The 27,320-nt window shown below is 38.6% G+C and overlaps 1 protein-coding gene across 1 annotated transcript; it reads right to left on the reverse strand.

Annotated features, from left to right (window-relative positions):
- LOC138854039 (HEAT repeat-containing protein 3-like) lies at positions 1 to 25,468 on the reverse strand. Its single transcript, XM_070094646.1, has 4 exons — positions 25,326 to 25,468; positions 12,393 to 12,560; positions 1,435 to 1,584; positions 1 to 952 (listed from the first exon to the last, which is right to left on the reverse strand). Exons 1-4 carry the CDS (start codon positions 25,398 to 25,400, stop codon positions 833 to 835), a joined length of 513 nt encoding a protein of 170 aa, XP_069950747.1. The 5' UTR covers positions 25,401 to 25,468; the 3' UTR covers positions 1 to 832.
- Between the last annotated feature and the right edge of the window lie 1,852 nt (positions 25,469 to 27,320).

Here is a 27,320-nt window from a genome sequence, read left to right on the forward strand (position 1 = left end):
TTTTAAAACCTGTGATTTTTATTGGATATTTATACAAAAATCACACTGAACAGTAACTGAATATAAATTAAGTTTCTAGCTTTTTGTACATACTGATAAGTGAAAATGAAATAAAAAATTAACAAAAAAAAAAGTATTGCAGACAAAAAAAAAAGTAAATTTTTTTTAAGACTTTTTTTGTTACCGCCATTACCCTGCTGTTTCCTATGCACACTCTTAATTTCCTTGTTTATACATCCTCCCAAATTCTCTTGTATTAATCTACATAAAGATATAAATCAATATCAAGGACAAGTTATTTTTAATACAGTAAAGTATTTTATCCTTTTTATTAGTGAATATGTAAAATTTATGATAAAAAATTAAATAATTCAGGCATGCAAAATTTCCTATTATCCACACTTACAGCATTCACTCAGCCTCCAGGAACAAAGCTCACATGATTTTCAGAGTTCAGTTATACTGTCTTCATTGCCTAGAATGGTACTGATTTATTGCTAACCTAAAATTGTCCAACTTACCATCATCTTAAAATGGCCAAATCAGCTTGATAGGTTGTGATGAATATGAATTTTTATTTGTACTGGATATAATTTTGAGGCTTCTAATCAGACAATCACCTACAAAATAGATTTATATAAAAAACAGTTCCCAGGTTGGCAATAGCTCTGTGTTAAATAGTTGAAGAGTTGAACACTTGCACTCTAAAACTTGGTAATGACATTTTCATTCTATGGTAACCTTTAAAAATATATTTAACTAGACCCAGCCTGCAAAATATGTTATGTTCTTCCTTTTCTTATAATTAATAATGAGTTCAACAGAGTGACTATTAGGACTTTGCATGCTTAGCAGCTCTGGCTCCTTTGTACTTGATGAATGCAACAAGATTGTCTCTCACAGTCAATACCAGTGCTCTGTGCTCTCCCAGTTTTTTCTTCTGCTGGTGATGCTAGTGTAGCAAAAGATAAAAATTAATACCATACAAATAATACCAAGATAAAATAAACAAGATAATTCAAAACATAATTCCTTGGACTGAAGATCATTAGAAGGATTTTGAATTTCACTAAATCTGAACATTACAAACAACTGATGTTCCTTGCTAAGAAAAAAGTACATGAACACAGCAATACTGAAGAGATAATTAGTGGATAGCATGGGTAACAGCTATGTAATCCAAACTATATTACCACTATTAATACTGTAAAATAGAACAATTCATGATGTTCATGCTACAATTAATGAATATTAATATATGAATTAAAGGTGGAAGTCCCCACGCACAGCTCTACTGCCATGCCCACAAATGCTCTAAGTATAGCACACTCAAGATAAAGGTGATAATGATAAAAAAAAAGTTCTAAACAAATTCTCATCAGTAACATAATGCTTAAATTATACACAGAAAGTAATTCAAGATAAATTACAAACCTTTGATTTGAACTGAGGCTGGATCCCTTTTAATCTGTCCACTAAGTGTGCATGATGGGCCAGTTTATCAGTTTTGTCATCTGAGTAAAGATCAATAACAACATCCAAGGCCTCAGCTGACACCCACAGCTCATTATCATGGGCAGATACCTACAGAAGAAAAATAAGATTTTAATTTCTAAAGAGCTAATAAATAGCTGATTTTCTTAACCTGATCAACCAATCTGTGGTGGATATGTGGGCCAGTGGGCTGCCAGTAGCAACAACCTGGTTGACCAGGCAAGTACAAAACAAGTCTGGCCCAGGGCCAGGCTGTGGGAGTAGGAAAACCCTTGAAACCTGTTAAAAGTATACCAAAAGTGCATCAACCATGTCCCACAATGGCTGGGTGACCTAATGATGAAAATATTCTCCCCATCATGCACTGAATAGTGTGTCGCTATCTCAATTTTAATGACCCAACAAACTATATTCTTTAGAATGCAGGCAGTGTGTTTCCCACCTCCAGAAGTACAACACAGCAGAACCTGGACTTAAAAACATCCATACTTATGAGCAGGGCAGTTTGGACACAATGACTGTATTTTCTGCCACATAACATGCACCTCAGTTTTAGTTTTTTAAATAACAAAAAAAGGCATAATACCGTGACTGGAATGATACACAAATAACCCGCACATAGAAGAGAGGAGTTTACGACGACGTTTCGGTCCGACTTGGACCATTTAAAAAGTCACACTAACGAGAAGGAGAGCAGGATGGGTATATATATAGGCAGGAGGTGGTAGTAGTGGAGGTGGAAGGAAGTAGTAGTGGGGAGGTAGTAAGAGTAAGAGGGGCCAGTCAAATACTAAGAAAGAGGAGCACTGCAAGGGAGCTGGTGCCCACAGAGGGTAAGAGCAAGAACACCGAGGGGGGGGGGGAGAACAAATTAAGAAATAAAGAAGGAACAAATACACAGGGCAGAAGAAAGACAACTCAAAGGAGAAAAAGAAAAAAGGAAAGGGGAAGAGGGAGAAGAAGAAAAAAGGAGGAATCAGGTTAGGTCACGAGTGTTCTGAAGTTTGGAGCATTTTAGAATGCAGTGGGAGAGGAAGGCATCTACAGAGACAAAGCCAGGACATAGATTCACACAAGGAAAGTTGTGTATTAGGGAGGATTCAACCAGACGGTGACTGTTAAAGTTGGATAGGGAAGACAGTTTTAGCAGAAGACCAGTCAATATGATGGCTGTGATCTCTGACGTGACAGAAAAGAGCATTGTTAGTGTCGGCAAGCCTAACACTATTTTTGTGCTCCCTAAGTCTGTCAGAAAGAGATCGACCAGTTTCTAAAAAGTATTGAAGAGGAACAAGGAGGAACAAGAAATAGAGTAGATACCAAGAGCATCTGTAGAGGGAGGAGAGGTATGAACGAGATTAGTGCGAAGAGTGTTAGCCTGGCGGAAAGTAAGTTTGATGTCTAAAGAACGGAGAGAGTTGTTGAGATTAGAAAGACCGGAAATGTAGGGAAGGCAGAGGACAGAAGAGTTCCCAGGAGTAGAGAGTTTGGGAGAGAAGAAATTGCATTTAGCACGTGAGAAGGCAGAGTCTATGAAATGGGAAGAGTAGCCCTCTACCACCAGGCAAGGTGAATCCCCCCCCCCCCCAAAAAAAAAAATCACCTTCATTCATTAAGCAACTGTCTTTCCAAAAGTGCACAGACATCAAAATTCAAATGATGCTCCAAATATGACCATCCTTCAACTATACTTCTGAGTTCAGGCATTGCACTTTCCACCCCTCCATGACTCAAGTTTGGCTAACCACTCGCCTTGAATCCCTTTGTGTATGTTAGCCCGCTGATATTAATGAAGATATTAAATGAAACTGATTAGCTGATTGAGTCCAGCAATTGAAGGAGGATGGCTAGGAACACAACTGAGGTTTGATGGAAAACTGATAGAAATGTGACACAACCACTAAAGCATGCAAAGCATGATGGGATGTGGAAAGCTCAATTTCTGGACTGCTTGTAAATCACTTTTGGAGTCTGAAATGCCAGGTGGCAGATACAGCCTAGGATGGTTGGTATAAAGTGTAAAAGCAGAGTAGTGAAAGGTAGATTGTTGGCTATTGCTAGAAGTGTGATGTGTGGAAATTGAAGTGGAGGATTGCAAATATAAACAGAAGAGTAAGGATTAAAGGGATGCAATTTGGATGGTGATGATTATGTATCGCTAGAGTCAAGAGTAGTGCAGCAAGTTTGGATACTTAGACTTTAAATTTGGGTAAGGGTCCAAAGAGTTTTGTCATTTAAGAAGTTTAAGATCAACTTCTTAACTTGTCTCTTTGAGGTAAGCAATTGCACCTTGAATCATCTCAGAAATTTGGGGTCAAGAAAGACACTGTAATACACAGGAAGGAAGAGGAAGAGGTACAAAGGGAGGAGACTAAAAGCAACATTGACCTGCTGTGTCTGGGAAAATTAGGGAAGAGTGGGGTGCATGTATTTCTGTGAATGTCGGAAACCAGTGGCATAAGCCAACAAGTGATAATTTAAAAAATGCTGTTAATCCCAGACAGTTGCACAAATGCTGTTTCTTAAGGTGGTGGTTAAGGGAAGGTTAGATGAGGTTTTAAATGATCTCTTAAACTGTAAATATGAAGTAAGAGTGCATTCACAACTCTAAGTCACAAGGGAAGCAAAGTCTTCCTGGTGGGGAGGTCAGAGCAGCAAAAATAGTTAAAATCATAACACAGCAGCCGGGTGCATGTGGAGCAATACAAAATGACGATGAGATCTTAGACTGGCTTGATTTTAAACAATGTTTGCCTCCTGACCCACTGAAAAACCCTTGAGTGTGTGAATACACCAGGGTGGGGAAATGTACTGACTTCATGTAGTGCCTGGCACATATACTCTACATGCTGGTCTTAGTTGCTGGAAAAGTGTAGCAAAACTAATATATCCACAAGAACTACATTAAGGGGAATTAGGACAGCCCTAAATCTTTAGTTTTAAGGGGGTCCTTCTCAGCCCAAGATAGAGAGCAAAGGTTAGGCTTTTTCATCCATATATAGGTAAGTACATATGAGTTGTACTCTACCTGTAGATAGAGGAGTGGGGGAACTAAGCAAAACTCTCTCTCTGTTAGGTTAGGTTAGGTTATTATATTTCACTCTGTGGGACTTTATCAAGTACAGTATTGATTAAGCTTCATTATGGGCGAAACATACGGGTGAAACAAGTGGAGAAAAGATGATGGGGTGTAAGCCAGATTCTTGAGGTTGCAGCAAAAATGCTAAAAGAAATGCTGGAGAGGACAGCATAAGCTGAAACATAATAAGGGTGACTGAGGATGAAAATGTAGAACTAGAGATGAAAAACTTGTAAGGGTCACAGGTGTAACTCCATCAGAGTTTCCACTGGTTACAAGAGGTGAAGGGCAACTATGAAGACAGGGATGCAGTACACAGTACAGTGGAACCTCAGTTTTCACTTGCCCTGGTTGTCATCGAATTCGGTTTTCAACGACTTTTTTCGTCAAAATTTTGTCCCAGTTTTCGTTCATGACCTCGGTTGTTGATGGTCCGCTGTACTGAACGTGTCCGCCTGCCTGCGCCTACACAAAGCATCCCACGCGTTCTGAGTCAGTCTGGCTTTGTTTCTCGTCTAGTGAGCATTACCCTGCTCGTTCATCTGAAACATTTCGTAATAATCCATTGTTTTTTGTGTTTGTTAATTGAGTGCGACTGGTACATAAGCCACCATGGGGCATTGGGGAAGTCCATGGGGTTGGATGTGAGTGGCCAGGATATGGAAGAGTTGGTGGACGACCATAGGGAAGAGCTAACCACTAAAGAGGTGAATGAAAGTTAAGACACATATGCAACATCTGGATATCTTTATTGTAGACGTTTTGCCATCCAATGGCTTTATCAATACAGATTCTAGGACATAATTGGAAGACAGTAGAACTATATACAAAATATGAGGTAATCAGTCCCTCAGACTTGGAGTTAGTGTTTACAGCATCGTGGTGGAGGAGAATCTGGAGCAAAGGCAAGAAGACTGGCGGTTATATAAGCGTCAGATGATAAGGACGTGCAGCAGACGAGGGCATAGTCACTGGTAGGCGGGATTCCCCAGTGGAAGTAGGTCCTTCCCAAAGAGATGGGCTAGTTGTAGCAGCCGTGAACTGTAGCAGTTGTAGCTGCAGTGTCTGACAAGTTGTCAGACACTGCAGCATCATGGAATCTTGGTTCAGAAGACATCTACAAGACCTTCTTCACGGCTGCTACAACTAGCCCATCTCTTTGGGAAGGACCTACTTCCACTGGGTAATCCCGCCTACCAGTGACTATGCCCTCGTCTGCTGCACGTCCTTACCCACTGATGTCTATATAACCGCCAGTCTTCTTGCCTTTGCTCCAGATTCTCCTCCACCACGATGCTGTGAACACTAACTCCAAGGCTGAGGGACTGATTACCTCATCTTTTGTATATAGTTCTACTGTCTTCTAATTATGTCCTAGAATCTGTATTGATAAAGCCACTGGATGGCGAAACGTCTACAATAAAGAAAGAAAGATGTTGCACATGTGTCTTAACTTTCATATTGTCGGTATTTTATACCTTTCTTGCACACTGAAGAGCTGCAACACCTTCAACTGGAACAGCAACAGATTGCAGATGAGGAAATTGCTTCAAAGAAGGAGGAAGAGAGAGGGGAGAATGTGCCTTCAGTGATTAAGGACATGTGTGCAAAGTGGAGTTGCATACATGTCCTTAATCATGTCCTTAAACATGTTGCAGACATGGCTTGCAAAGCTGTTGCAAGCCATGTCTGCAACATGTTCAATGACAATGCCTTGTCCCATTTTAGGCAAATCTTAACTCTTTGACTGTCGCGGCCGTATATGTACGTCTTACGAGGTACCATGTTTGACGTATATACAGTGGACCCCCGCATACCGATGGCATCACATAACGATTAATCCGCATACCACTTGCTTTAATCGCAAAAATTTTGCCTCGCATACCGCTTAAAAACCCGCTCACCGATTTTCGTCCGAGACGCGTCCAATGTGCGCCCTCAGCCAGCCTCACATGTGCCGCCGGTGGCATTGTTTACCAGCCAGCCTCCGCGGTAACATCCAAGCATACAATCGGAATATTTCGTATTATTACAGTGTTTTCGGTGCTTTTTCTGGAAAATAAGTGACCATGGGCCCCAAGAAAGCTTCTAGTGCCAACCCTACAGCAATAAGGGTGAGAATTCCAATAGAGATGAAGAAAGAGATCATTGATAAGTATGAAAGTGGAGTGCGTATCGCCGACCTGGTCAGGTTGTACAAGAAACCCCAATCAACCATCGCTACTATTGTGGGCACCAGAAAGGCAATCAAGGAAGCTGTTCTTGCCAAAGGTTTAACTGTGTTTTCGAAACAAAGATCGCAAGTGATGGAAGATGTTGAGAGACTCTTATTGGTGTGGATAAATGAAAAACAGCTAGCAGGAGATAGCGTCTCTCAAGCGATCATAAGCGAAAAGGCTAGGAAGATGCATGAGGATTTAATTAAAAAAATGCCTGCAACTAGTGCTGATGTGAGTGAATTTAAGGCCAGCAAAGGTTGGTTTGAGAGATTTAAGAAGCTTAGTGGCATACATAGTGTGATAAGGCATGGTGAGGCTGCCAGTTCGGACCACAAAGCGGCTGAAAAATATGTGCATGAATTCAAGGAGTACATAGAGACTGAAGGACTGAAACCTGAACAAGTGTTTAATTGTGATGAAACAGGCCTGTTTTGGAAGGAAATGCCAAGCAGGACCTACATTACTCAGGAGGAAAAGGCACTCCCAGGACATAAGCCTATGAAAGACAGGCTTACTTTGTTGATGTGTTCCAATGCTACTGGTGATTGCAAAGTTAAGCCTTTATTAGTGTATCACTCTGAAACTCCCAGAGCGTTCAGGCAAAAGAATGTCCTCAAGGAGAATTTGTGTGTGCTGTGGAGGGCAAACAGTAAGGCATGGGTCACTAGGGACTTTTTCTATGACTGGTTACACCATGCATTTGCCCCCAATGTGAAAGATTACCTAACTGAAAAGAAATTAGAACTTAAGTGCCTCCTGGTGTTAGACAATGCCCCTGGTCATCCTACAGACGTGGCAGAGTGACTTTATGGGGACATGAAATTCATTAACATCAAGTTTTTGCCTCCTAATACCACTCCTCTCCTGCAGCCCATGGACCAGCAGGTTATTGCAAACTTCAAAAAACTGTACACAAAAGCTCTGTTTGAAAGGTGCTTTGTAGTGACCTCAGAAACTCAACTGACTCTAAGAGAGTTTTGGAGAGAGCACTTTAATATCCTCAATTGTGTAAACCTTATAGGTAAGGCTTGGGAGGGGGTGACTAAGAAGACCTTGAACTCTGCTTGGAAGAAACTGTGGCCAGAATGTGTAGACAAAAGGGATTTTGAAGGGTTTGAGGCTAACCCCGAGAGGATTATGCCAGTTGAGGAATCCACTGTGGCATTGGGAAAGTCCTTGGGGTTGGAGGTTAGTGGGGAGGATGTGGAAGAGTTGGTGGAGGAGGACAATGAAGAACTAACCACTGATGAGATAATAGATCAACTTCAACAGCAAGAGGCCAGACCTGAGGAAACTGGTTCAGAGGAGGGGAGAGAGAAATTGAAGAAGTTGCCTACTACAAAGATTAAGGAAATGTGTGCAAAGTGGCTTGAAGTGCAAACCTTTTTTGATGAAAATCACCCTCACACAGCTATTGCAAGCCGTGTTGGCAACCTGTACACTGACAATGTTGTGAAACACTTTAGGGAAGTCATAAAGGAACGAGAGGTACAGGCCACTATGGACAGATATGTTGTGCGAAAGAAGTCCAGTGACTCTGAAGCTGGTCCTAGTGGCATTAAAAGAAGAAGGGAAGTAACCCCAGAAAAGGACTCGACACCTCAAGTCTTAACAGAAGGGGATTCCCCTTCTAAACACTAACACTCTCTCTCCCCTCCTCCCATCCCATCAATCATCACCAGATCTTCAATAAAAGTAAGTGTCATGTAAGTGTGCATGCCTTTTTCAGTTTGCGTGTATTAAAATTAACATTTCATGTGGTAAAATTTTTTTTTTTTCATACTTTTAGGTGTCTTGCACGGATTAATTTGATTTCCATTATTTCTTATGGGGAAAATTCATTCGCATACCGATTATTTCGCATAACAATGACCCCTCTTGCACGGATTAAAATCGGTATGCGGGGGTCCACTGTATACTCATAAATTCTAGCGGCTTCAAATCAAGCAGGAGAAAGCTGGTAGGCCCACATGTGAGAGAATGGGTCTGTGTGGTCAGTGTGCACCATATAAAAAAATCATGGAGCACGCAGTGCATAATGAGAAAAAAAAAAATCTCAGACCGTTTTTTTTTAATTAAAATGCCGACTTTGTGGTCTATTTTCATATAGTATTTATGGTTGTATTCTCGTTTTCTTGGTCTCATTTGATAGAATGGAAAACATATTATAGAAATAGAGATGAACCTGGAAATGGAGCTCAAAGTAGGGGAAATGTTTGATTTTTGCCAATGTTCAAAAGTAAACAAATGATGTCATTGTCCAATAAATGTCCAACTAATCATTCTAATATGCAGTCATGAATGGATTGATGTTTTTTATACAATTATTACAGTATTACAGTAGTCTGCATAATACAGTGGACCCCCGGTTAACGATATTTTTTCACTCCAGAAGTATGTTCAGGTGCCAGTACTGACCGAATTTGTTCCCATAAGAAATTTTGTGAAGTAGATTAGTCCATTTCAGACCCCCAAACATACACGTACAAACGCACTTACATAATTTGTCACATTCGGAGGTAATCGTTATGCGGGGGTCCACTGTAGTAAGTCTTCTATTTTTTGTTTGAATAAAAATTCAAAACAGAAAGCAAGAGTAATATCAGAGGGGCCTGGAGACATGACTGAAGAACAATGAAAATGTTATTTTAGAGCCAGGAATGTCTGCATTGTTCATTCTGGACCTTATTTTGAAATTGCCATATTTTTTAATTTTCGTGAAATTGGTGAAATTGCAAATTTCTGACCACATTATTGGGTAGTTGAAATTGGTAAATGGGCAGTTTCTTGTACTCAATCGATAGAAAAAATGGAGTTCTAAAGAAAGAGCTATGAGTTTGGTCGACTGGAACAACGGAATTAGCCGAAAATAGGGCTCAAAGTGGGCGAAATCGCCGATTTGTAAATATTGCCGAGGTCGCTAACTTCGCGAGAGCATAATTCCGTCAGTTTTCCATCAAATTTCATTTTTTTTGGTGTCATTACAATCGGGAAAAGATTCTCTATCATTTCCTAAGAAAAAAAATTGATTTTTTTTTTGAAATTTTGCGACACCAGGAGACACCTCAGGATTGGGGGTTGCGACAGTCAAAGGGTTAAAGAGACACCAAAAACAGACCTCTCTGGACAGATTTTTTATGTGACAGGGGTCCAGTGCCAGTAAAAGACAAAGAAGGGAAGTAACTCTGGATAGGGACTTGATACCTGAAGTCCTAATGGAGGGGGATTCCCCTTCCAACCAATAACCTCTCCTCCTCCCTCTCCCCTCCTTGTGTCTTCCATATGCCAACAAGAGTCTTCAATAAAGGTAAAAGTGATATTAAATGTTCATTTATCCATTTCATTAGTCATTTATATTTATTTCTCATTGTTTTCTGTATGTAAAACTATAGTTATTCTCTATAATATGTATTTTTTTTTTAATGATTTTGGGTGTCTGGAAAGGATTAATTGGATTTACATTATTTCTTATGGGAAATATTGCTTCAGTTTTTGTCAAATTCAGTTTTCGTCAGACTCTCTGGAATGAATTAATGATGAAAACCAAGATTTTACTGTATTTGTTTGTGTTAATGGAGATTGGTCGTGGCCTAACCACATGACATGCATTCTTTTACCTTCAAACAATGAAGCAAGGCTTAGCAAAACTGCCAGTTTAGATTACAGAGCACCAAAGGAACAATTAGTTCAGTTAATAATGGCATTGGATGAAATGGAGCAAACTCCAGGAGCCATCCACATTTACTGCCACAGGGTTTGTTAGGTAGCCACTCAATATTCCACCGCTGGTCTAGCCATACCCTTAACCCTTTGACTGTCACAAGCCCCTTTCTGAAACTGTCATTCAATGTCGTAAATTTAAAAAAAAAAAAAAAAAAAACTTACGAAATGACAGAGAACCTTTTCCCGATGGTAATGACACCAAAAGTATGAAATTTAGTCAAAATCTCATGGAATTATGCTCCCGCAAAGTTAGCGGTCTCGGCGACATATATGCTTCGGCGATTTCGCCGACTTTGAGCCCTGTTTTTTACCAATTCCATTGTTCCAGTTGACCAAACTCATAACTATTTCTTTAGAACTCCATTTTTTCTATCAGTTGAGTACAGGAAACTGCCCATTTACTGATTTGAGCTATGCAGTACAGTGGTCAGAAATTGGCAATTTGGCCAATTTCACACAAATTAAAAAAGATGCCAATTTCAAAATAGGGTCCAGAATAAACAATGTAGACATTCTTGGCACTAAAATAACATATCCTCTGTTCATTAGTCATGTCTCTAGGCCCCTCTTATATTACTATTGCTTTCTATTTTGATTTTTGATTTATACAAAAAATACAAAATTTACTGTTATGAAGACTAATGCATTATTGTAAAAATGGTATAAATAATATCAGTGCACTAGTGAAAGAATATCAGACTCCCCAGTTGACGTGTATTGGACGTGTGGTGTGATTTGCTTATTCGTGAACATTGGTAAAAATTGAACATTTCCGCTACTTTGAGCTCAATTTCAAGGTTATTTTCATCGTGAAACTAATCAAAATCATCTCTATTTCTGTAATATGTTTTCCATTTTATCACGTGAGACCACGAAAAAGAGAATACAACAGTAAATACTATACGAAAATACACCTCAAAGTCGGCATTTTAATTAAAAAAAAAAAAAAAAGTCGTTTTTTTTCTCATTATGCACTGCGTGCTGCAGGATTTTTTTTATGTGGTGCACACTGACCACACAGACCCATTCTCTCACATGAGGGCCTACATGCTTTCTCTTGATTGATTTGAAACTGCTAGAATTTACGCGTATTAACCCTTAAACGGTCCAAAAGTATACTATATACGTTCACGTGCGTAGCGCCCCAAACGTATATATACGTTTTCTTTGTCATTCATTCAACACTGCCACAATAAGCCTGAGTCACCTAGACATGAGAGAATGGGTGTGCACACTCACTGTGTACCATATTAAAATAACTGGGGATGCCTGGGTACCATATGCTCTTTTTTCCTATTAAAAAAAAAATTTTTCTCAAAAAATTTGGGGCGCTATGTGAGTGAACGTATATATACATTTGGACCGTTTAGGGGTTAATACATCCGAAACAGTGGCGCGTAAGATGTATATATATGACCAAAACAGTCAAAGGGTTAAGAGAAACACTAGAACACAGCTAGACAATGAAGCATTTTTTCATTGTCAAGGAGTAGATTTCAATAAACAAAATAACATCACAGCTAATGAAGAGAAAGAGAAAGGAGGGAGGGGTATTCTGATTTGATATGAGGAAGGGAAATATGTACTATACTTGGAATTGATCCATGGGGAGGATAGCACCAATTCCTTGGATAAAGAGCCCTTTACCACCACCAAGGAACATATCTTAAAGGTAAAAGTAACAAGGGAAAGGAAAAAACTAGTTCAGGATTAGTTTTTCTTTTACCTGAGTGATCATACCAACACGATTTGTCATCTAGTAAAGTTCAAGTTTGGATAAAACCAATAGTAGGAAAAAATCTAGTACTTTACAAAAATTTATGTACAAAAGGTATATGTTACTTTTAAAATGTTTACTTAATTTTATAAAAACTTACCTTAAGTAAATAGTCAGTAGCAGCAGTGAGGAGAAGAAAGGTTGGCCCTGAATTTAGAGACTCTTGTGTGTTCTGAGTGATAATAAGACAGCCCAGCGTTCCTACCATTCGTGCAAGATTAGCTCTCACACTAGCTATTTCACATGTTACTCCAGCATCAAAGATCACCTGCAAAGTGAATAACAATTTAATTAAGTCAAAAACTAAGCTTATATTTTAAGTTAAGTAGATGATGATGATGATGATTATTCTTAATATTACGTATAATATATGGGGAAGAGTCAAGTTCATAAGTCACTGTAATGTACTCTGTTTATTATTTGGTGTTTGTACATCTGTGTGTAATTATTAATCTTCAGGATCATTAATTTATCAAAGAAAACACTTCACTGTCTGAGAAGGAAGACAATTCCTAGAGCTTTGTTGCAAGAACATATTTTTCTAATATTTTATATTTTTATCTGATAGATTTGTATCAGTTATTTGTGATATTGAAGGAGCATGGAGATGCTGTTGTTGCCTGAGACAAATGACTGTACAGTGGAACTCTGGTTTTCATACGGTCTGAACAACGTACAATTTGGATTTAGAAAACTTTTTTGGATGAAACTTTCGTTCAGATTTCGTACCTCCACCTGGAAATCGTACGTATCAGATACATCCGCCCTCCTGGGGACTCAGTTTACCTCTGTCAGTGAGCATGGTAGGGTGGTAGTGATGGTGGTAGAGGGTGATAGTGGTTTTGATGGTGGTAGAGGGTGGTAGTGGTTGTGATGGTGGTAGAAGGTGGTAGTGATTGTAGTAGAGGGTGATTCTACGATATGTATGATACTAAAGCAGCAGGAGTCAATAAAGGCTATAGTGCCAGCCAGTGATAAAGTGTAGCATTAAGAGTGTAGCAAGTAAGTTAAGCAATTAAGTTATAGAAAAAGGACGACACGAAACTAACTCCTCCCATGTTGTTGGAGGTTTATAGGGCCACTGACAACATGTGCCACCCTAAACCTCTACCAGCATCTCCTCCAAGGTAAGTGTGTACTATAGTATACATACAATAACCACTTTATTTCTTTACATTCTCTATTATTTTTTATACAAAATTTCTTATTTATATTTTGTATAGTGGTACCAACACTCTTATATGTGTATGAAGCTTGAGTAGTAAGTGCTGCAGAGAGGAGGCGGTTGGAGGCAGTGGAGATGTCTTGTCTAAGGGCAATGTGTAGTGTAAATATTATGCAGAAAATTCAGTGTGGAAATTAGGAGAAGGTGTGGAATAAAAATACAGTGGACCTCTGGTTTTTGTAATTAATCCGTTCCAGAGAGAGTAACTAAACCCGAATCTGATGATTTCCGAATTAATTTTCCCCATGAGAAATAATGTAAATCTAATTAATCTGTTCCAGACACCTGAAAGTATTAACAAAAATAATTTTTTTATAGATTAAATATAGATTTACATACAGAAAAGAATGAGAAATCGATTATAAAACAATAAGAACATAAGAAAGGAGGATCACTGCAGTAGGCCTGTTGGCCCATACTAGGCAGGCCCTTTACAATCCATCCCACTAACAAAACATTTGTAGATGAATGGTTCAAAGAACAGACATGTAGTTAAATTAGACACATATGCAACTCTTGGGTATCTTTACTGATGAAACGTTTCGCCACACAGTGGCTTCATCAGTCCATACACAGGAGAAACTTGAAGAACAGGAGAATGAGGTAATCAGTCCGTCAACCCCGAGTCGATGTGTTCAGTCCATTAATCTTGAATAGAATACATCACACTTCACTTTACTGAAGACTCTTGTTGTTGTATGGTAGATGGGAGGAGGGGAGAGGGTTAGAACATAAGAACATAAGGGAGGAACACAGCAATAGGCCTGTTGGCCCATACTAGGCACGTCCTTCACAAATCCAACCCACTAACAGAATAAACACTACCTAAGCAATAAGCTTTGATAATTCTATTTACTCAGGTGCAAGCCCCACTCAAATCCAACCCCTCTCATTCATGTACTTATCCAACCTAAATTTGAAACTATCCAAGGTTTTAGCTTTGATAACCCTACGCGGCAGACCGTTCCACTCAGCAAGTACCCTATTACCAAACCAGCACTTTACTATATCCTTTTGAAATCTAAACTTGTCTAATTTGAATCCATTATTGCGGATTCTCTCTTCGAGGGATATCCTCAAAACCTCATTTATATCCCCTTTGTCAATACCCATCTTCCACTTATTATACACTTTGATCATGTCTCCCCTCATTCTTCGTCTTACAAGTGAATGCAGTTTAAGAGTCTTCAATCTTTCTTTGTATGGAAGATTTCTAATGCTATGTATTAATTTAGTCATTCTATGCTGAATGTTTTCTAACGAATTTATATCTATTCTGTAATACAAAGACCAGAACTTATAAGTACATACTAGGGTTATGGACACTCCCGAGCTTCAGAACCTTGCATTTATCTACATTGAACTGCATCTGCCACTTTTCTGACCAGGAACTGAGTTTGTCTAAATCCTCCTGAATTTCCACAACATCTACGTTTGAATCAATTATCCTACCTATCTTTGTGTCGTCGGCGAATTTGCTCATGGCACTAGTAATTCCCTCATCAAGGTCATTGATATATATTAAAAAACAACAAAGGGCCTAAGACTGATCCCTGTGGAATGCCACTTGTTACAGATCCCCACTTGGATTTAACCCCATTTAAGCACACACTCTGCTTCCTATTTGTGAGCCATGACTCAATCCATGACAGCACTTTTCCCCCAATGCCATGAGCTGTCACTTTCCTTAACAGTCTCTGGTACGGTATTCTATCAAAAGCCTTACTAAAAATCTAAAAAACAATATCGAATTCTTTATCATGATCAACAGCCTTGAAAGCTTTACTGAAGAAGGTTAATAAATTAGTTGCGCAAGAATGGCCCCTCGTGAATCCATGCTGAGTATCATTAGTAAAATTATGCTTATCCAGATGGTATCTTATAATATCGGCTATAACTGACTAGTAATTTGCTTATTGGGCGGTAATTTGACGGTAACGACTTGTCCCCTGCTTTAAATATAGGAATTACATTAGCCATCTTCCACATATCAGACACTACACCTGTTTGAAGAGATAAATTAAAAATATTAGTTAAATGTTCACAGAGTTCCATTTTACATTCCTTAAGAACCCTTGTAAAAACCTTATCAGGACTGGGCGATTTATCTGACTTCAAACGGTTTATCTGTTTGATAACCATTTCGCTAGTGACTGAGATATTACATAATTTATCTTCTTCACGTCCACTAAAAAACCTAATTATTGGGATATTATTAGTGTCTTCCTGAGTGAAAACCAAGAGAAAATAATTATTAAAAATAGAGCACGTTTCATTCTCCTTGTCAGTAAGATGCCCAGAGTTATTTTTAAGGGGACCTATCTTATCTCTAACTTTTGTTCTATACACCTGGAAAAAACTTTTAGGGTTAGTTTTCGAAACCCTAGCAACTTTAATTTCGTAGTCCCATTTAGCTTTTCTTATCCCCTTTTTAATGTCCCTCTTAATGTCAATATACTGATTCATAAGATGACCCTCACCTCTTTTTATGTGCCTATAAATTCCTTTCTTCTGCCCTAAAAGATATTTGAGCCTATTATTCATCCATTTTGAGTCATTTCTATTTGATCTAATTTCTTTACATGGGATAAATGTTCTTTGGGCAGCATGTATAGTGTTCAGAAAACTGTCATATTGATAGCTCTCTTCATTGCCCCAGTCCACAAATGATAAGTGTTCTCTAAGCCCATTGTAATCTGCTAAGAGAAAATCTGGGACCGTTACTGAGTTATCCCTACTATCATACTTCCATCCAATGCTAAAGGTAATTGATTTGTGGTTGCTTGTACCGAGTTCCTCTGTAATTTCTAAATTATTAACAAGAGTTTCCTTGTTTGCCAGAACCAAGTAAAGCAGGTTAATTTCCCCTTGTAGGTTCTGTCACAAACTGCTTCAAAAAACAATCCTGTACTATAACTGTCTTGCAAAAGCCAACAAGATTCTTCAATAAAGGTAAAAGTGATTTAAATGTTCATTTAACCATTTCATTAGTCCTTTATATTTATTTCTTATTGTTTTCTGTATGTAAAACTATAGTTATTCTCTATAAAATGTATTTTTTTGTTAATACTTTTGGGTCTCTGAAATGGATTAATTGGATTTAGATTAATCATGGGAAATATTACTTCAGTTTTCATATGTTTCAGATTTAGACTGATCTGGAATGGATTAAGTACAAAATCTGGAGTTCCACCGTATAATAATAATAATAATAATATAATCAAATAAAGTGCTAAACCTGAGAGGGCCATACTGCACTGCAGGGAGAGATGTGAGAAAGTAGGACTGTGCAAAGATGATTTGGGAGTAAAGTGCAGGAGTGTGTAAGGGTAAGGGTGAGTAGGGGTAGGGGAAAGTGCAAGAGGAAAAGTAAAAATCACAGTTGGTGCAATAGAAAAATTTCTATTAAAAAGTCAGAGCTGGAACTTTTAGCATGGAGGGCAGCAAGAGTTAGTGTGTTGGAGCACAGAAATAATAGAAGTGACTTCTGCTTGCCCACTGATATACTGGACAATCTAATAAGATATGGTAAACTGACATTGCAATCTGACAGTCCTCGAAGAGCAGTGCCAGGTGTTTTTCCATGAGGTACTCATGATGGAGTTGAGTGTGGCTGATATGTAGATGGGAAGAGTGCAGTCTTCCAAATATAACAGCGGTTGGAAGGCGATGGCCAGAAATTTAAACGTCACTTGATGGAAAATAATTTGTTTTTGACAAACTTGGACTAATATTGTTGCCTTGGTTGTAGAGTTACTGAGAGATCACTGAAAAATAATATGAGTAAGGAATACCTTGTACAAAATTGGGAGGTCAAGAAAAGCTGATTGAGTGGCTGAATCTGCTTATTCATAACCCCAAACATTAATGTTTAGGGACCCAACAAAAACTGGAATTTTTGCATTTATGAGAAATGGAGCATAATAAGTTGAATATGAAGGACGAGGGATGAGGGAAGTCAAATTTATGGATGGCCTGTAATGCACTGTAAGGGTCCAAACACAACTACAAATGACAAGATACATGTCAATACAATGTGCATGATAGCCATGAAAATGATATAAAACCCAGCTGTGAAAATACTGGCTGAGTTTAGTAAAGGACCTCGGATAATTTAGCCAGGAAAAACTTTTTCGTATTCAATACTATCAGTGTACATTGCAAAAACATGAGAATGAGAATGGAAGTGATCAAGAAAGAGAGAGTATGAAGTTATAATAAGCAAGTGGGCTTTTGCACAAGGAAGAGGGGAAGTGAAAACATTAATTGTTAGGACTTCCTAGGGAGGGAGAAAAAAGTAAGAAGTAGGGTGAACATAGAGGGGAGGTAAATTAAAGAAACCCAAGAGAGAATGAATATGGAGAGGAAAGGGGTGTAATAAAGGGAAGTGACAATTAACAAAGAAGCCTTAGTAATATCCATTACTGTCCTAACGTGACTCAAGAAATCGTAATGACACGATTGCAAACAAACCATACCCCTGGCCGGGATTCAATCCCGGCCTGGGGTATGGTTTGTTTGCAATCGTGTCATTACGATTTCTTGAGTCATGTTGACGGCAGTGAAGGGACTTGAGCTAGAGTTCGTCACGGCCACGCTAGCTGGAGATTCGTCTGTAAAAACTTGCATTTGTGGTCACAGTGGTGCCTGTGCTAACCTTTCTATGGTGTAGAAATATACCTAGTTGGATGAATCTTATTGTGGCTAGCTGGTCTAGTGGCTAACGCGACGGGCTGGAGTTTTGAGACTCTATGACCGCGGGTTCAATCCCGGCCGGGGGTATAGTTTCATTACTGTCCTATATGTGGAAGGATCATGAAGGTCATAAAAATGGACAAAAAAAATGGAGACAATGGGCATTACATTGATCTTGAAAAGGGATGTTCATCTCTGCATAGAGGCTCTTAACTGGGAAAGAATGGAAAGCTCCAAGACACAAAAGCAACCTGTGATGATAAATGAGATTAAGTTCAGAAAGAGTAATGTGGGAAACTGAAAAGTATCGATTGTTACTGCAGTCTAGTTTAGTAAGATGAGGGCAGAATGAAGGCAAAGAAGGGTGTGTCTAACAGAACCAAAAGGAAGGGGGACTAGAGTTTTAAGGAAGGTCAAGCGGCTATGACATGCAGCTTTCAGAGGCTTTGTGGGGCATCCAGGATAGTCGGCAATCAAACAGAAGAGCTAGTAATCTGACCATACTAAGAGACAACAGGACATCTTGTGAAAGTAAGATGATGTGCTTCAGCAACAGAAAATATAAATGCATGAGAAGTGGCCCAGTTGGAAGTACAATGAATAGCATTCTGGAGTCTGCTACAAGGTGGCAGTCAGTGCCTGCGCACACTATAGCAAAACTGTTGACAAGAATATGACTAAATATTGGAAGATAGAACCAAGGTAAGATCATTACTAGAAAGCAAGAAGAAAGTAGTGCTAAGAACACAGTCTTGAGGGACACCTTCAGCCTGGGTGAAGTCAGGAAAAGCTATTAATAAGTCAGACAAAGCTGTGCCCCTCTGACAAGAAATCCCAAAGGAAAAGTGGCAGACTGCCTCAAAGGCCCAAGGAATGGGTTTGGATGAAGATGTAATACCAGGTGGTATTATTAGCCTTTTTAAGACCCAAAAGACTTCAATAACTGAGTGATTATTAGCAAAGGCATTGTGAACATAGGTATCCAAGTAGATTAAGGGGTCGATGGTTAATGGCTCCTACAAAAACCAAACTAATAAGCGAGGAAAAATTACGGGTTTCCTGGTACCATAGTAAACATTTGTTAGCTAAGTGTTCTAACAATTTAAAGCACACTAATAAGAGTAATGGGTCTGTAAAGCAAGGTATCAAGGCTTGGCTTATGACAAGGGAGGACAATAGTGGTTTTCTATTGCAGAAGAACCCTTTGGGACCAAATGAGATTGAAAAGGCATAAGGGTATGACAGGTGCCATAGGATGTAAATGATGATGCACATAGACATGAATGTCATCAATCCCAGTTGCTGTCAGGTGACAGCATGAGTTGACCTGAGCTCATGACATAGAAATATGTTAGGGACCATGGCCTCAATGAGGTAGTTCTACATGACAGCCACTGAAAGGATTTTCCTCTCAAACTGGGTGAGTATGGCTGTTGCAAAGAATGGTGTCCAATAAAGGCTCTCCTGTGACAAACATCAGTCTCATTTTGCAGCTTGGCCTGAGATCTTGCTTTTTTTTTTTTACTATTAATATTAATTCTTCAACCTAGGTAGTAGATTGGTAGACAGCAACCGCCCAGGGAGGTACTACCGTCCTGCCAAGTGAGTGTAAAACAAAAGCCTGCAATTGTTTTACATGATGGTAGGATTGCTGGTGTCCTTTTTTCTGTCTCATTAACATGCAAGATTTCAGGTATTTCTTGCTACTTCTACTTACACTTAGGTCACACTACAGATACATATACAAGCATATATATATACACACCCCTCTAGGCATTCTTCTATTTTCTTTCTAGTTCTTTTTTTTTTTTTTTTTTTTCAACAAGTCGGTCGTCTCCCACCGAGGCAGGGTGACCCCCCAAAAAAAAAGAAAGAAAATCCCCAAAAAGAAAATACTTTCATCATCATTCAACACTTTCACCACACTCACACATTATCACTGCTTTTGCAGAGGTGCTCAGAACATAACAGTTTAGAAGCATATACGTATAGAGATACACAACATATCCCTCCAAACTGCCAATATCCCAAACCCCTCCTTTAAAGTGCAGGCATTCTACTTCCCATTTCCAGGACTCAAGTCCGACTATATGAAAATAACCGGTTTCCCTGAATCCCTTCACTAAATATTACCCTGCTCACACTCCAACAGATCGTCAGGTCCCAAGTATCATTCGTCTCCATTCACTCCTATCTAACACGCTCATGCATGCTTGCTGGAAGTCCAAGCCCCTCACCCACAAAACCTCCTTTACCCCCTCTTTCCAACCCTTTCAAGGACGACCCCTACCCCTCTTTCCTTCCCCTATAGATTTATACGCTTTCCATGTCATTCTACTTTGATCCATTCTCTCTAAATGACCAAACCACCTCAACAACCCCTCTTCTGCCCTCTGACTAATGCTTTTATTAACTCCACACCTTCTCCTAATTTCCACACTCCGAATTTTCTGCATAATATTTACACCACACATTGCCCTTAGACAGGACATCTCCACTGCCTCCAACCGTCTCCTCGCTGCTGCATTTACCACCCAAGCTTCACATCCATATAAGAGTGTTGGTACTACTATACTTTCATACATTCCCTTCTTTGCCTCCATAGATAACGTTTTTTGACTCCACATATACCTCAACGCACCACTCACCTTTTTTCCCTCATCAATTCTATGATTAACCTCATCCTTCATAAATCCATCCGCCGACACGTCAACTCCCAAGTATCTGAAAACATTCACTTCTTCCATACTCCTCCTCCCCAATTTGATATCCAATTTTTCTTTATCTAAATCATTTGATACCCTCATCACCTTACTCTTTTCTATGTTCACTTTCAACTTTCTACCTTTACACACATTCTCAAACTCATCCACTAACCTTTGCAATTTTTCTTTAGAATCTCCCATAAGCACAGTATCATCAGCAAAAAGTAACTGTGTCAATTCCCATTTTGAATTTGATTCCCCATAATTTAATCCCACCCCTCTCCCGAACACCCTAGCATTTACTTCTTTTACAACCCCATCTATAAATATATTAAACAACCATGGTGACATTACACATCCCTGTCTAAGACCTACTTTTACCGGGAAGTATTCTCCCTCTCTTCTACACACCCTAACCTGAGCCTCACTATCCTCATAAAAGCTCTTTACAGCATTTAGTAACTTACCACCTATTCCATATACTTGCAACATCTGCCACATTGCTCCTCTATCCACTCTATCATATGCCTTTTCTAAATCCATAAATGCAATAAAAACTTCCCTACCTTTATCTAAATACTGTTCACATATATGCTTCAATGTAAACACTTGATCTACACATCCTCTACCCACTCTGAAACCTCCTTGTTCGTCCGCAATTCTACATTCTGTCTTACCTCTAATTCTTTCAATTATAACCCTACCGTATACTTTTCCTGGTATACTCAGTAAACTTATTCCTCTATAATTTTTACAATCTCTTTTGTCCCCTTTCCCTTTATATAAAGGGACTATACATGCTCTCCGCCAATCCCTAGGTACCTTCTAGTTCTTATTCTTGTTTATTTCCTCTTATCTCCATGGGGAAGTGGAACAGAATTCTTCCTCTGTAAGCCATGCATGTTGTAAGAGGCGACTAAAATGCTGGGAGCAAGGGGCTAGTAATCTCTTCTGTATATATTACTAAATGTAAAAGGAGAAACTTTTGTTTTTTCTTTTGGACCACCCTGCCTCGGTGGGATACGGCTGGTGTGTTGAAAGAAAGATAGATTAATTCTTCAACTGTTGGCAGCCCCCAAATTGGAAGCTCCTTCTCTGTCAGCATTTTTAAAAAAATAATTTTATCTTCAAAACGATAATTTTTTTCTAAAGATAACAACACAAAAAATGCCAAATTTGATGCAATACCCATGGAATCACAGGTGTAAAAGTTGGAGCTTGGGGAGCACGTTATGCAATAGTGATTTCATCCTCTTTGGTGTCTATCTTAAGCCAATTTCAGTGCTGAAACTTTTCCAACTCCCAGCTATTTCACTAGTATGCCTTCCATACTACCCACTGGTTGCAAGAAATTGGTCACTCAACCATCAGAACCATCCTATTAACCCTTTCAAGGTAAGTCCCATTGTTCTACGACTCTGAAGCCTCAGTCGGTCCTGTAGTTCTAGACACCATAAGCTCAGCTCTGTCAGATAAGCTGTCAGTGGTAAATTTTGACCTAGATATGAGAGAATAGATCTATGCAGTAAATGTGTACCATATAAAAAAAATCTTGCAGCATGCAGTGCATAATGGGGGAAAAAAAAGCGACAGTATTTTTGGTTTAAAACAGCGACTTTGCGGTGTTTTTTTCTTATAGTTTTTATTTTTGTATTCTCAGTTTCTTGGGCTCAGTTGATATAATAGAAAATATATTACAGAAATAGCGATGATTTTGATTGGTTTCAGGACTGAAAGTAGTTTGAAACTGAACTCAAAGTAGTGGAAATGTTTGATTTTAGCTGATATTCCAGAGTACACAAATTACGTCACTTGCCCAATACCCGTCCAACTGGTCGGTCTAATATGTGTTCATAATTGTGCTAACATAGTTTATACAATTATTACAAGAATGCAGTAGTCTGCATAGCAATAAATCTTCTATTTGTGTTAATAAAAGTTCAAAACTGAAAATAAGCATAATATAGGAGAGGCCTGAGGATGTGACTAATGAACAGAGGAAATGTTGTTTTAGTGCCAGGAATGTCTACATTATTTATTCTGGACCTTATTTTGAAATGACAATTTTCCCTTTCTCAACTAATAAACCATAAGAATGCTTGGTGATGATTTAGTTCATTCCAGTAACTGAATCAGACCTAATAAAAGCCCATAAAACAGACTAAGTTGGGGACACAGAGCCTCTACCCAGGAAAAAAAAAATCTCCCAAAATTGACCATTTTTAAAAATTTGATGCCTATTTAAAGCCACCTCTAGTTTTATTGACTAAAATGGTGTCCACTGACTATTGTTTTCCCTAACAGTATCAAGCAGCAGTCAATAAAACTACCCTAAAAAAAAAAAAAAGCCCCAAATTTGTAGTTTTAACCCAAACAGAGGGTCAAAGGTTGGCTGTTCCCGTCATGCACTGTATGGGGCAGGATTTTTTTTAATGTACACACCTACTGCACAGGTCTATTTTTTCACAGCTAGGCAAGAATTTGCTACTAACAGTAAATTTGAGGGCATTATGAATTATGAACAGGTCTACGGCACCTACACTAAAACCACTGATGTAGATATATGTTACTGACAGTTTACAGGTTAATCCTGCAGCATAATCTTTTATATTTCCTGAGAAAATAACTTCTGTGAATTACTTTATATTTAAATTATATACTGCTTTAACGGAAACCACTGTAGTGGTGTAGAGTTTGTCTTGTAACTAGCAAACAGAGAATTAAAACTCTACTACTCCTTGCATTGAAAGACTCATGTATTTAGTATGTACTTTATATGAATATATATTTTCAACCTGTGAGGGAAAACTTCAACAGATAGGAGTAGCGAGCGAGTATATGGTGACTATAGTTTGATTGCCCGTCTGCTTGTTAAGGTAGGGTCAGTGTCTAGCTCCCGTTTTCCCCTCCTTTTTCCACCCGGAAAGGTGACGTGTGGGGCTCCGACCAAATGGTAATCACTTGACTCACAGCTCCCAACACAACTGTAAGTAAAAGCCTCTGCTCCTGTTTTTATTTAATGGATATATTGGTTAAAAGCTTCACTTTTAACCCATTTTTAAGACTTAGTTCATTCTGCCTTGATTTCCATGTGCTTTTAGATAATCACCATGTTTTTTAAATACTTTACTTATCATGGAGAGTGATTTCTTAGGCAGTGGGTAACCTTTGTCTCTTTCTAGCTTGGAATGTCAGCTCGGGTCATCTGGCAACCAAAGAAAGTGTTGAAGGAGACGAACTTTACCCAAGTTCTGGGACGTCACCATTTTATCTGCATACCTAAGTATAGTCAACCCCAGGCAACTACCTCTCATCTTTGCAGTGGTGAAAGACCTGCATTCCTATCATCTTGATGGACTATTCAAGGCTAGAGACTCTGTGAAGAACTAGTCGTTGGGTTGTCACTCAATATCTGTGACCCCACCGCCCAAATCATCAGAAACTACTACAATTTCTACAACACGCGGTGTCAACAACTTCATACACTCCAGTCTAACTGTACATATTAGCATTGAATTCAGTTATTACTTTTATATTTCATTTTTCATTTCTCTTTCAAGTAGGATAAAAATTCATATTTAATTGTTTTATATTTTCATTTCTAAATAATAAAGTGTTTATATTTGACTGTTATTATTCTTTCTATTCATTAATTTTCCTGAGGAGAAGCCAGCCTTGGTAATACTTACTGAAGTTGTTACAGAGCTGAGTAACCCATCACACAACCTAAATATTCTGTCTCCATAGGAAGTGGAACAGAATTCTTTCTTTGTAAGCCATGTGTGTCATAAGAGGTGATTAACATGCCAGAAGCAAGTGGCTAGTAACCCCTTCTCTTGTATACATTACTAAAGTTAACCCGTAAACAGTCCAAGCAGATCTGCGTTCACATGTGTAGTGCTACAAAAGTAGATGTACGTTTTTTTTTTACATACAGTGGACCCCCGCATAACGATCACCTCCGAATGCGACCAATTATGTAAGTGCATTTATGTAAGTGCGTTTGTACGTGCATGTTTGGGGGTCTGAAATGGACTAATCTACTTCACAATATTCCTTATGGGAACAAATTTGGTCAGTACTGGCACCTGAACATACTTCTGGAGTGAAAAAATATCGCTAACCGGGGGTCCACTGTATTTTCAAAAAAAAAAAAAAAAAAAAGTAGATCAAAGTTTTCTTTTACACATTTTCAAATGTAAAAAAACAAAAAGATGATTTACTTTTTTTACATACTTTCAAATGTTGAAAAAACATATATATACGTTTGGACCATTCACAGGTTAAAAAAGAGTAATTTTCGCTTTTCTTTTTAGGCTACCCTGCTTCGATGAGATAAAGCTGGTTTAAAAAAAAAAAATCTGTATACTGTATGTGATAACTACATAGTTCACACAAAATTACATACCTTAAGATCTTCTTGTGTTATAGCAGCTAATTTTTCGCACTTATCTTGGCTGAGTCGATCCATTATTGCTCTCATGGCACCAGTAGCAGCCTCTAGAAGTCCACTTTCTGCAATATCAATAGGCTATAAGAAGCTAATCACTACAGCAGTTCCAATAACTTTAACCTTTTAACCCCCCTAAACCCACTTAACAGAAACTCCTGGTGAGGAAAGATTAATAAAAAAAATTACAGAATGAAGTGTATTTTTCCGAATTGAATAAAATTAAAATGAGTAGAAACTGATAAAAACTTACGATTTTATGGTGTGTGTTGAAACTGGGAAGAAAAAAAAAAAAAAAAAAAAAAAAAAAAAAAAAAAAACTCATCAGCAACAATGGAATAAATGCACCAGTGATTTTTACAATCATATTTTGATGCCAAGATATTGTTTTTCTCTTTATTAATTACTTTCAATGATTAACACTATGTACACTAGTTTATATTAGATGTGTTTAAAGACATTTTAGCACTTCTGGTAAGAAATGGACTGAATGATGATGAATGTGTTTCTTTTTATTTGGGTCACCCTACCTTGGTGGGATGGTCAGCATAAAAAAAAACGGTGGCTCTGATGTGCCAGTCACAGACTTTGTTTCCAATCCTGACACTTCAAGATATTGGAGAGCCAGGTCCCAAAATCTACACACTACCACTAGAGTTATACGGAAGTGCAAAATAAACTTGGTGAAAAGCAGGGGCACTGTAGTCACAATAAGAGAACATACTTTGTCAATATCCATGACCCAAAACTCTGAAATCTGCTTCCAGCAAGTATCAGATATACTGCTGGAACAAATGCAGAAGCCTTCAAGAGGACACTCATGGCATTGTGGGAAAAGTGCTCTCGTGGATCGAGTCATGGCTCACAGACAGGAAGCAGAGAGTGTCCATAAATGGGGCTAAATCCGAGTGGGGGAACTGTAACAAGTGGCGTTCCACAGGGATCAGTCTTGGGCCCATTGTTGTTTATAATATATATCAATGATCTTGATGAGGATGTTGCTAGTGATATGAGCAAATTCGCCAATGACACAAAGATAGGTAGGATAATTGATTCAAACGTAGATGTTAGGGAACTTCAGGAGGATTTAAACAAACTCTGTTCTTGGTCAGAAAAGTGGCAGATGCAGTTCAATGTAGATAAATGCAAGGTTCTGAAGCTCGGGAGAGTCCATAACACTAGCACTTATAAGTTAAATGATGTAGAACTTAGCCACACAGATTGCGAAAAGGACTTGGGGGTTATGGTGAGCAGCAACCTTAAACCAAGACAGCAATGCCTAAGCGTACGTAATAAGGCAAATAGATTACTGGGATTTATATCAAGAAGTGTAAGCAACAGAAGTCCAGAGGTCATACTGCAGCTTTATACATCATTAGTAAGGCCTCACCTGGATTATGCAGCTCAATTCTGGTCTCCATATTACAGAATGGACATAAATTCGTTAGAAAACATTCAGCGTAGGATGACTAAATTAATACATAGCATTAGAAATCTTCCTTATGAAGAAAGATTGAAGACTCTTAAATTACATTCACTTGTTAGACGAAGAATGAGGGGAGACCTGATCGAAGTGTATAAGTGGAAGATAGGTATTAATAAAGGGGATATTAATAAGGTCTTGAGGATGTCTCTCCAAGAGAGAACCTGCAGTAATGGATTTAAATTAGATAAGTTTAGATTTAGAAAGGACATAGGAAAGTATTGGTTTGGAAATAGGGTGGTTGATGAGTGGAACAATCTACCTAGTTGGGTGATTGAGGCTAGATTGGATAAGTACATGAGTGGGAGGGGTTGGATTTGAGTGGGACTTGCACATCAGAGCTTATTTCTTGGGTAGCATAGAAAATTGGGTTGGGCAAATGTTTTGTTAGTGGGATGAATTGTAAAGGACCTGCCTAGTATGGGCCAACAGGCTTGCTGCAGTGTTCCTCCTCTCTTATGTTCTTATGT

The sequence above is a fragment of the Cherax quadricarinatus genome, chromosome 47 (genome assembly GCF_038502225.1).
Source record: "Cherax quadricarinatus isolate ZL_2023a chromosome 47, ASM3850222v1, whole genome shotgun sequence".
Taxonomy (NCBI): domain Eukaryota; kingdom Metazoa; phylum Arthropoda; class Malacostraca; order Decapoda; family Parastacidae; genus Cherax; species Cherax quadricarinatus.

Excerpts from the sequence above, each read along its gene's own strand:
- LOC138854039 (XM_070094646.1), bottom strand. The coding sequence starts at position 25,400 with ATGAGAGCAATAATGGATCGACTCAGCCAAGATAAGTGCGAAAAATTA. Across the intron at positions 1,585-12,392 it reads CTACTGACTATTTACTTAAG|GTATCTGCCCATGATAATGA; the intron begins GTAAGTTTTTAT and ends TTTCTTCTGTAG. Across the intron at positions 953-1,434 it reads AGCCTCAGTTCAAATCAAAG|CATCACCAGCAGAAGAAAAA; the intron begins GTTTGTAATTTA and ends TTGCTACACTAG.